Source organism: Meleagris gallopavo, chromosome Z (genome assembly GCF_000146605.3).
Source record: "Meleagris gallopavo isolate NT-WF06-2002-E0010 breed Aviagen turkey brand Nicholas breeding stock chromosome Z, Turkey_5.1, whole genome shotgun sequence".
NCBI lineage: Eukaryota > Metazoa > Chordata > Aves > Galliformes > Phasianidae > Meleagris > Meleagris gallopavo.
Genome location: NC_015041.2, coordinates 38,657,569 through 38,668,882, shown reverse-complemented (window position 1 = coordinate 38,668,882; position 11,314 = coordinate 38,657,569). Strand labels below are relative to the sequence as shown.

The window sequence follows — 11,314 nt, the reverse complement described above, 5'->3', positions numbered from 1 at the left end:
GCATTCCAATATCTTATTTAGTAAATTAGTTTGTTTCTCCTCAGATCGCCACTGCTTGGGATTTTTTTAGGCCTATCTATCCTTTTCCGCTTTTTTTTGTCCCCTTTTCCCTTTCCTTAGGGAAACAGCCTATTTTGTGTGTCCATGGGTCCCCCCACCTTGCTAGTCACAGAACTGGGCTGAATCAGCCCATAAACCATTGACGGAGAGAAAATGTCAGACAGGCAGAAGACAGGGGAACAAAAAAAGTGAAAGAGCAAAGAGAACACCAAAATCCGAGCAGGAGCAGATGCTCCAGTTTGGAGCAGACTTCCATAGTGCATCCCACAGAAGACCCACACTGAGCAAATGGATATTCCTGAAAGAACAGCAGATGAGCCCATGCTGGAGCAGAGGAAAAACATGAGGAGGAAATATGAGCAGAAGCTGCTTTGTATTGATTGCAACTCATCCCCATTGTTTTGCACTTCTCATGACAGAGGGAAGAGTCTGGAGTGAAGCAGTGAAACTGAGCTCTGGAGAGGTTTAAGAAAGCTGTGATTTTATTTTCTTTCTTTTTCAATATCAGAATATATTTTAGTTGGCAACAAATTAATTCACAGTCCCAAGCACGGTCTGTCTTGCCCATGACAATAATTGGCAAGCAGTTACCCTGTTTCTATTTCATCTTATGAGCTTTCTCATCCTATTTCCTCCAAGTGGTATACTGACAAGGAGGGAGGGAGCAGTTGGGTGTATATTTGGCTATTAGCCAAGGTTAACCTACCATTACACTTAACTGCATGTGTGTTTTCCCTTTTTAGACAAAAGATACTCATTCAATATTTTAATTCATAAACCTGCCAGTGGCTACCACTTTTTGCCTGTTTGCAAATCAAGCATCAAATACCTATTACATTAGCAAGGATACTGATTCAATTGCTCTGAATAACATCAGCTGTATCTAGTACATTGAAGGTCGACGCTGCAGCTTTTAAAATCATTTGACAAAAATGTTCTTCTAATTGCATGTTCAGCTTCCAAAGCTGCCCTTGAAATGTTGACTCTGGGTAACTAATTGTATAAATTAAACCAGTGGAGTTTATGCAGCCTTCCCACCAGGTCACTTCAATTATAAATTAACTGTCATTCTCCAGAAAAAAAAAAAAAAAGAAAAGAAAATATAGTAGCTAATGCCAATATTTGTCTTGATTTTTTAGATCATACTGACATGATATTGCTTCTAGTTTTTGCTGTTTTATAAACAGTCATTTGCGCTTATATGTGCAGTTTCATAAACAAAGACATGGGCAGGTCTTTATGTTATAAGGCCTTTAGAAATAACTTGGAAAATTTTAAAACATCAGTGACTGAGACTGCTCTGATCCACGAGGCTGAGTATACTCACTGCTCTTAGATGGTTAGATTTTACGACTTCACATGTTCAGCATCTGTTTTTGATTTATATTTAAAGTCTACTTCTGCTAAACTGAAGGAAAACAAGATGAAGAAAAAAGAGACCTGCAACTGCATTGTCTGTGTTGCTTCTAGCATTTCTAGGCAATTGCCCATTCGTCACATGAAGTCTCCATATCTTCCACATCATTTTTGAACAGTTCTTTGCCAAATGAACTGCCTTACAGCAAAAAGCCAGAGAGAAAAGTTAATTATTATTTGCATTTTCTTGAAACAGAACATAAGCATGGCCTAAGCAGACTTCACATAAGTTTAAGTCATTCCAATAATGCCTGGAAATCACTCATAACAGATGTCTGGAGAAAAAAAATTAGAAATTAGCAAAGAATAGCCTGACACTTTTCCCTGATGTTCTTCTCAGTTATCATCCAGAAATCAGGAGTATGAGAACCTTAGAAATATTGATTATATCTGAAACAGTGCTCAGGTATCCGCTAATGGTTTCATTTCTTAATGAACAATAAGATTCTTAGCAGCCAGCACAGAGAACATTTATGCATCCAACACAAGCAAATATTGGTGCATGCCTGGGAGTCATTTTCTCAGTCTTCATTCTATATTCACTCACATGTAATATCCATTTTGGACAGACATTTATACTCATAGCAACATTCAGTACTTTTTATATGTCTCTCTTATATTCTTTTTAAAGAAAACAGACATTGGGAACAAATGAAGGTTAGTATGTGAATTTGACTGTCAAAGCGCACTTTGCTAAATACCTATTTGCAGCTTTCTCCTTATCACTACAGGCAAAATTCCCTTTGTAATCTTGTCCTCCTTCATATATCAAAACAAATATGAGTGAAATTTAGTCACTTGAAAACCAAAACAAAGAAACTTAATCCTGTTTAGCTGACACTATGGCATTTTCAGTGATATTACTGCTATAATTTTATCATGAGAAACTAGAAGGAATGTGATCTGTTTGCATTCTGAATAAGAAGGGTAGGAAAAACATAGTTTGTTGTCTTACTTCAAATGGAAGCTCGCTTATTTCCATATTTCCAGACAAATCCAGTTTTTCAAGATTCTCACAGTCACCCAATTCCGGAGGGACAGACTTCAAATTATTAAAGCTTACATTGAGAACTTTGAGATTTTTTAAGTGGCCTGTTAGAGAAAGATAATTAAAATCAGTGAGGGAGGGGGAAAAGAAAAAAGGAGAAAATAAAATAAAATAAAAGCCTTATTCAGTCTAATATATTAAAAAACTCCTTAATGTGGTGATGAGTAAGAAATGAATAAATTGAACAAATACCATCTGTATACCACTAACATTGGAGGATTAGGAAGTAAAAGAGCTTTGTTATATTCATAAGTTCCTTTAATCGTAATGACTGTGGTTAGGATTTGTAAGCAGTAGCAACTTGTTAAGACTTTGGTCCTACCAGGGAAAAGATACCTATGGACCTCAGCTAAAACTAGAGAATTTGGTCTCCACCTCAGTAAACTTGTCTGATGACTGAAAAACATTTTATTACTTGTTTGAGAACCTCTTGGTTGGGAAAAGCTGCTCCTAGCTAAGTTACCGTATTAACAGTTCTGTCTCCTATTTACAGCATTGTGTATTTTTTATTATAAAAGATGAAGGATGTATTTGTTTTGTTATCTGTTTTATTGCAGTCCCTCATTATTTGTCAGCTTTATTTTAGGACGTCAATAATATTTAGGCTACATTTAGCCACATTGCGTTTCCTGCTTCTTCTGTTACAGCATTAGACAAGCTTCAGCAAAAACAGATTTGAAAGCATTATTAAAATGCAGAACACATTATTCTGGAAAAATGCAAATTATATTGTGACATAAGAGAAGGAAATAAGAAATCTGAAGGTACTAAATAGCTGGTGCATTACAAAGAGATCCTAAAACACAACACATAACGACATCAAGGGAATATTCTTTGGATAGCTGTCCTGCTGGATGATACATGGATGACACTACATGGATGATATTCCCCTCTAAACAGTGACAAAATATAGCAATCACAATAGAAAGCACTAGTAAGAAATTTAAATATGATTCAGCAAATGGAAATAAGGAGAGAACAGCATCTTTTTCAACAGGTTCTTAAAGAAGACTATATCTTGGCAAACCAGGCAAGCACAAGGAGTAAAATTTTGTATCATCTTCTATTTTTAATCAAATTTTAAAGAAAAAAACTAGAGTTTCTTGAGATTTGGCTTACAATGGAGAGAATCTCCCTGCAATACATCGCAAGTGTTCAAAACACTGTCATAATAGCAAACTATTCCTTATGGCACTACACTTAGTTATATTCCCTTCAGAGCAAGATCTACATGGTGCTGCTCAGCCATAGCAAGGCATGGAAATAGCTGGAAGCCATTGGTGGAAGTTAGGTGGTGCTTGCAAACAAACAGGAAAAAGTGCAGAGAATAGAGAGTCTATATGTTTCTCTGAAATTTTTTTGGCAGAGGCGTGCAATTTGATGATCAATACTAGCAGCCTCAAATCATTAGGCCTGCAGCATTTTGCACAAATCACATAATTCCTCTTGGAAACAACATTATCTTCAAAGTGTAAATTTAGATGGGCCAGTATCCATCTAAATGTTTCTTTGAACTTGTCAGGCTGAATATGGTCAGAACAGCTTGGAACAGAAAAAAGTATAGAAGTTTCCACATAGCTTTCTCTCAGTTCTAGTTCTGACAGAAATAGAAACCGAGGTGATATTTCAAAACTCAGCTGTATCCTTTTAAGAAGGTAGCTTTGTCATTTCTCTCTGCTGTAAAATCTTGTTTTAGCTAAAATAGAAAAAACATTTTCTGTAGGATCACAACAGGCATTGTTTTGGTAGTACACTATCATCCTAAAAGGGTCCGTAGAACCCTTGAGAGAGTAACAGAAGCAATCCAAGGGTATAAATGAGTCATCTTCCTTTTTTTCAGCTTATTAAGCACATCAAATTAACAAAAGATTAACCTATCTATAATGAAGCCTTGCTAAGTTTAGTAGCATGATAAACAAATGAAGGTTCTACATCAAATGATTCATCTATCTTTAAACATCAGACCAGTTAACCTCAGGGTACTCTGTCCCCTAACCTGGAAGTCTCAGATGGGAGCAGAATAAACACCCCACAATTCGGGGAGAAAGAGTTAGAGACTCAGTACTTCACCTGGGCTGCCACAAATCTGTGGGCCTGGATAGGATCCACCCAAAGGTGCTGAGGGAGGTAGCAGAAGTGATACCCAAGCCACTTTCCAGCATCTTTCAGTGTTTCTGGTCATCTGAAAAGGTCCTGGAAAGAGGACTGGAGATGCCGAAAGTGACTCCATTCAAAAGAAGGGTGGTAAGGAAGATCTGAGGAATTACAGACTTGACAGCATGATCTCAGTGCTGGAGCAGATCATCTTGAGGGAGATCATACGGCATGTGCGGAACAACCAGGGGATCAGACCTAGCCAGCATAGGCTCATGAAAGGCAGGTCCTGCTTGATCAACCTTATCTCCTATGATCAAGTGATCCGCCTTGTGGGTGAGGAAAAGGCTGTTGACATATTCTACCTAGTCTTCAGCAAAGCCTTCTACACTGTTTTCCACAGTATTCTCCAGGAAAAGCTGGCAGCCCAGGGCTTTGACAGATACACCCTTTGCTGTGTAAAGAACTGGCTGAATTACCAGGCCCCGAAAGTGGTAGTGAAGGAGTTAAATCCAGCTGCTGAAAGGTCATGAGCTGTGCTCCCCAAGGGTTGGTATTGGAGCCTGTCCTGTTCAATATGTTTTCTGATGACCTAGATGAGGGCTTTGAGTCCACCCTCAATAACTTTGCAGATGACACTAAGTTGTCAGGAAGTGTTAATCTCCTTGGGAAGGAAGCCCCTAGAGAGCGATCTGGGCAGGCTGGATCACTGGACTGAGGTCAGTTGGATGAAGTTCAACATGATCAAGCAACGGGTCCTGCACTTTGGCCACAACTCCAGGCAGGACTGCAGACTTGGGGCAGAGTGGATGGAAGACCATATTGAAGAAACAGACCTGGGGGTATCGCTCAGTGCTCGACTGAACATAAGCCAGCAGTGTGCCCAAGTGGTCAAGAAGGCCAATGGCAACCTAGTTTCTATCCAAAATAGCACTACCTGCAGGAGCAGGGAAGTCATCATTTCTCTGTAGTTAGCACTGGTTAGGCTGCAGCTCAAGTACTGTGTTCAGAACTCACTACAAGAAAGGTGAGGCCCTGAACCATATTCAGAGAAGAACAATGAAGCTGGTGAGTCTTCTGGAGTACAAGTCTTATGGGGAGCAGCCAAGAGAACTGGTATTGTTTAGTCTGGAGAAGAGGAGGCTCGGGGTGACCTTATCACTCCCCACTTGAAGGGAGGTTGTGCTTAGCTGCGAGTCAGCCTCTTCTCCCATGTAACTAGCAATAGGACTGGAAGGTATGCCCTCAAGTTGTGCCACAGGAGGTTCACGTTGGACGTTAGGAAATAATTCTACGAGAATGGTCAGGTGCTGGTATTGGCTGCCCAAGGCAGTGGTGGAATCACTGATCCTGGAGGTGTTCAAGAAACATTTATATGTTATACTGAGGGATATGATTTAGTGGGAAATATTGGTGATAGGTGGATGGTTGGACTGAATGATCTTGCAGGTCTTTTCCAACCTTGATGATTCTATGATTCTATGATTCTATGATTCTATGATTCTATGATTCTATGATCAGCTCAACACCTTATTGCAACAAAAAATCATTGACACAGAGGTGCCTCAAAATGAAATAGAAAATGAGAGAGTAAAAAATTCTTCCTCCCCAGATTAATTCCTTAGTGAATAAAAGCAAGTCCCATTTAAGTGAAAAAGTAACTGCTTCCTCATTAGCACTGGAATGTTTTATTTTCTCTTTTAGATAAGTAATATTCTCTTTTAATGAAGTAATATTGTACTCAATCTATCTGGGGTAGAGCTAATTTTCTTCATAGAAGGTTGGATGATGATATGCTTTTGATTTGTGATCAAAACAGTAACAATTCTACACTACGCAATGTTTTAACTACTCCTGAACTTCCTGTACTTACAAACCATCAAGGCCTTCACTGTTTCTCACTCCACGCAACCATAAACACACTCCAGATGAGGACAGGCTGAGGGCTGGCAAGAGCCAGAACGCAACTCACCAAAAGAATAACATCCACATAATACCATAAAATCTTAAAGGGGAGTTTTCTAAGATGGCTATTGTTCAGTGATTGGCTACACATCAGTTAGCTGGTGATAACTGATTGCTTCTGCATTACTTGGTTTCTTTTTCTTTTTTTTTTTTCTTTTCTTTTTTCTTTTTAGCCTTTTTCCTTTGTTCATCATTAATCAAACTTTTTTTCTCAATTCAAGACATTTCTCATTTTTGCTTTTTTGATTCTCTCCCTTCACTGCAATAGAGTGAGTGGCTTAGCTGCCTATCAAGTTTAAAACACAGCAGACGTATTGCTGACTTTTCAGCCACCACAGTCTCATTTCTACTTCTTTCTGAACAACTAATTGTAGACAAGGCACCCAGGGCCACAAGCATCCTAGGCATCCTTTGTCTAACTCTGCTCAGAAGATGCATCTATAGCACATAACTAGGAGACATGGAGCAGAATTAGTTGTAACAAAAGCGTAAAAATGTAACTGCTTTTTATAGGTAGTCTGAATGCTAGGAGCACAGATTCCTATTTTGACTTTTCTCACATTTTATTTCTCATTTTCCAGTTTCTAATTTATATGCTGATGTTGACAATATGGTTGCCACAGCTTGAAGATATGGGAAAGCAGGTAAAAAAAGATGCATCACATTTTCTCTCTTTCATATAATCCTCTCTGATCTGACAGAAGAGTGTTACAGAATCAACAGTCAGTAACTAGTAACTGCAAAGGCTAAGATTATTAAAATTACTGGATAAAGCCATATGCCTTATGACTGAATTTAATTCAGAACAACTGAGTTTTCACTCACTCACTCACTCAGAGGTTAGTGGAATACCATTCCCCAGGATCTGTTTATGAGAACCAATTTCTGTGTAACAGCTTTTTTTTTTTTTTTTACTTCTGGTCTCTTCAATGGATTAAGTTATGTCACCTCACAGCTTAAAGATAGATAAGCATTAACCTTCCCTCTACAACCATAAGACATTAACAGGGCACACCAGGACATCCTTAATAAACCCCTTACACCACTACTTCACATAATTCCATACATTTATTTACCACATTCTATCTTAAAATTAATTTGGCTTTTGACATCCATTCTTCTAATGGAAAAACAATTTTGCAGAATTTCACTTCTTACATGATTAGAAATAGTCTTCTAATTGCCAGTTTTAATTTATTTATAGAAACCTTTTAACCATGAATTACTTTGTTACTTTTATATTTACATAGCCCTCTTCCACGCCTACTGTTTACCTCTCTGACATTTTCATGAGCAACAGACATGCCAAGATTTCTTTTACCAGTATAAACAAGTCAATTCTTCCAATTTCCACTCAAAAAATAAAAATATTTCTCCTCAAATGGTCTTATCAGATTTTTTTAGCATTTGAATCCATCTCAGAAAACTTCTCTTGAATCTAGGTGACTGCAACTATGTGTAATACTCCATAAAAACTCTTACTGTTGTGTTTATAATGGCAGTGCTTTTTTGCTTCTACTGAGAATATCTTGCATTCAGCTTATCTTTTACTGCCTTTTGTGTGTTTATCATGCTGAATTTTTCTTCTGTGACTATTAGAATAAGGATTTCTCTTCATTCATTTATTCCATTTAAAGAATGCATGACTTGCTGAAGAAATCAGTAGCTTCTGACTGTATGATCTTGAACTCTGCAGCTGTGAATTTAAACTCTTCTTTGAAACTCATGTGCCAATCCAACTTCTCAAATCTTCTCCAATTTGTGTAGTGACAAAACTCAGAAACTATGTTAGGAGAAGATTTACGGTAGCCCAGTTCCCCAAAATAATTAAGAAAAAAAGCTGAGATTGATTATTTGAGGAATGCCACAGGTTACCTTTTCCAAATTTATGATTCGTCCTTGCAAACACACACATTTATCCAGGCTTGCGCTAGGTTTTTCAATTCTTGTATCAAAGTATTCTCTTAGGTACAAACATTCATTTTCATAGAATAATAGAATCAGAATCATTAATGTTGGAAGACAACTCATCAAGCCCAACCATCCATCCATGCCCACTAAACCATGTGCCTCAGTGCCATATCAACCCTACTTTTGAATACCTCTAGGGATGGTTACTCAGCCACCTTCCCTGGGCAGCCTGTTCCAATGCTTCACCACTCTTTCTGAGAAGATGTTTTTCCTATTATCAAGCCTGAATATACCCTGAAACAACTTGAGGCCATCCCCTCTCATCCTATCACTATTACCTAGAAGAGTGATCCCCACCTTGCTACAATATCCTTTCAGTGTACAGCTCAGTAACTTCTCTCTTGAGACTCCTCCAGACTAAATAATACCTGTTCCTTCAGTCACTCCTCATAAGGCCTGTGTTCCAACACAGCTCCCTCAGCAGCTTTGATGCCCTTTTCTGGACACACTCCAGGGCTTTGATGTCTTTCTTGTTGTGAGGAGCCCAAAACTGAACAGAGCATCAAGGTGCATCTTCACCAGTACTGACTACAGAGCAATGGTGACCACCCTGCCCTTCCTGGCAACACTATTTTTGATACAAACCAGGATGCCATTGGCCTTCCTGGCCACCTGGACACACTGCTGGCTCATGTTCAGCCAGCTGTCAAGTTACACTCTAGGTTCTTTTCCTCCACCACCATCAAATGCTTTGTGGGATGCCAGACTGACAAAATCTATTGCTTGAAGCTCAATCATCTTCTCACAAGAAAGACATACACTGAATGATTTACTACACAAATTACTTTTTGTGCCATTCAGAGGGACCTAGACAGGCTTGAGCAGCGGGCCCAGATGAACCTCATGAGGTTCAAGAAATCCAAGTGTAAGTTCTTGCATCTGAGTTGAGGCAAATCCCATTACCAATACAAATTTAGTGATGAAAGGATCAAGAGCAGCCCTGACAAAAAAGACCTGTGGGTAATGCTGTATAGGAAGCTGGACATGATCCAGCAATGTGCCCTTGCAGCCCAGAAAGCCAAACGTATCCTGGGCTGCATCAAATGATGCATGACTAGCAGGTCAAGGAGGTGATCCTGCCCCTCTACTCTGTTGGTGAGGAGTCACCTGGAGTGCTGCATCCAGATCTGATGTACTCATTAAAGGAAAGACATAGACCTGTTGGAGCATGTCAAGAGAGGGGCCACAAAAATGATCCATGGAATGGAACACCTTTCCTGTGAGGGCAGGCAGAGAGAGATGAGGTTGTTCAGCCTGGAGAAGAGAAAGCTGCAATGTGACCTGATAGCAGCCTTTCAGTATCTAAAGGGGAATTACAAGAAAGGAGACAGAAGCTTTAGTAGGATCTACAGTGATAGAACAAGAGGAAATGGTTCAAGCTCAGGGAGAGTAGATTCAGTTTAGATATAAGGAAAAAATCTTTTACAGTGTGAGTGATGAGGCACTGGAACAGGTTACCTAGTTTTGTGGTTGATGCTCCCCCTGGAGACTTTATACGTGAGTCTGAGTAAGACCCTAGGCAACCTGATCCAGTGTGGTGTTCCTGTTCACTGCAGGGGAATTGGACTAGATGGTCATCAGAGGTCCCTAAGGATTCTATGAGTCTATGATTCCATTTTCTTTTATAAACTTTTAATTTCAACATTTTTAATATTTATCTTCACATTTCTAATTACCCCTTCCTCTAAAAACTGAAATTCTTGCAATCAGCAAGAGTTGGAATTATACTGGAATTGGGTTATATTGATTTTGTAACTGAGGCTATAAATAATTAGATCTTTTCCTTTCCCAGATGAAAAGAACATGACTATCACTCTCCTTTTAAAGAAGGTTGCTAAGTTATCTTTGTCAGAAAACAATTGCAAAAATGCGTATCTATAAGACAATATTCATGATGAATCAAAATTCTGAAATTGAAGTGTCTTAGTCAAAGGAGCACAAACGGGGAAGCAATGGATTTCTAAATAAGAACTCTAAATTGTCACTGCTACAGCACTGTTGTTATCTGTACTTTATAGCACTGAATTTACAAGTCTATTTAAAAGTTAACAGTTAATAGTCTATTTAAGAGTTAAACATCTCTGTGTTTTCCAAAGAGAGGCAGTAAAAGCAGTAATGAAATCAATGGCTTCTCTAATACTTTCACAATTAAGAATATTTTATTTTTAAGTGGGAGCTTCAGTACCATAGCTGTTACCTAGCTAGTGTTTATTCCCAACTTAAATCTTTAATTTGTTATTTAAAAAGATTTAAACCAGTAATTAAGCATTGCAATAATGTAATTATTATGATGTAATTATTATGATGTAGTTTCATCATTTAGACAAGTCTACATTGGTGATCCTAATGATGTATCAGATACAAAATGCAGGTCCAGTTACAAAGAGTTATTATCTAAAGAATTCATTCAATGCAAATGCAGACCTACTTTAAAAAAAAATGTAGTAAGACACAAAGTAAATTTTTTTTGCATTGATCTGACACTGTCAAGCCAAATTAACTAACACAGCAGTTCACTGTAGGTCAAGACAAACAGTTTCCTTTTTCCAATCTTCTCTGCAGAATCAGTGACATTGCCATTGATTTACTGGAAAGGTAAAAGGTTCAAGCTTACAAATGACAAATGACAAGGTCCATTCATTTTTTTCTTTTTATTGTTTTTTTTTTACTTCTAATCAAAGCAATCAAGCCAAGAGCGGGATGAAATGTGGAGTGTCCTTGCACTTCTTTAAGAGAGTAAAAATAAAAAAGCTTTTTTTT

At 38.2% G+C, this 11,314-nt stretch overlaps 1 protein-coding gene across 1 annotated transcript in view; it reads right to left on the bottom strand.

The window, feature by feature from the left end:
• LRRC2 (leucine rich repeat containing 2) overlaps nucleotides 1-11,314 on the bottom strand; it is a 210,553-nt gene that overhangs the window by 34,922 nt on the left and 164,317 nt on the right. Inside the window, 1 exon segment of the mRNA XM_010725844.2 lies at nucleotides 2,432-2,568. Within this exon segment, the coding sequence (XP_010724146.2) occupies nucleotides 2,432-2,568 (137 nt within the window).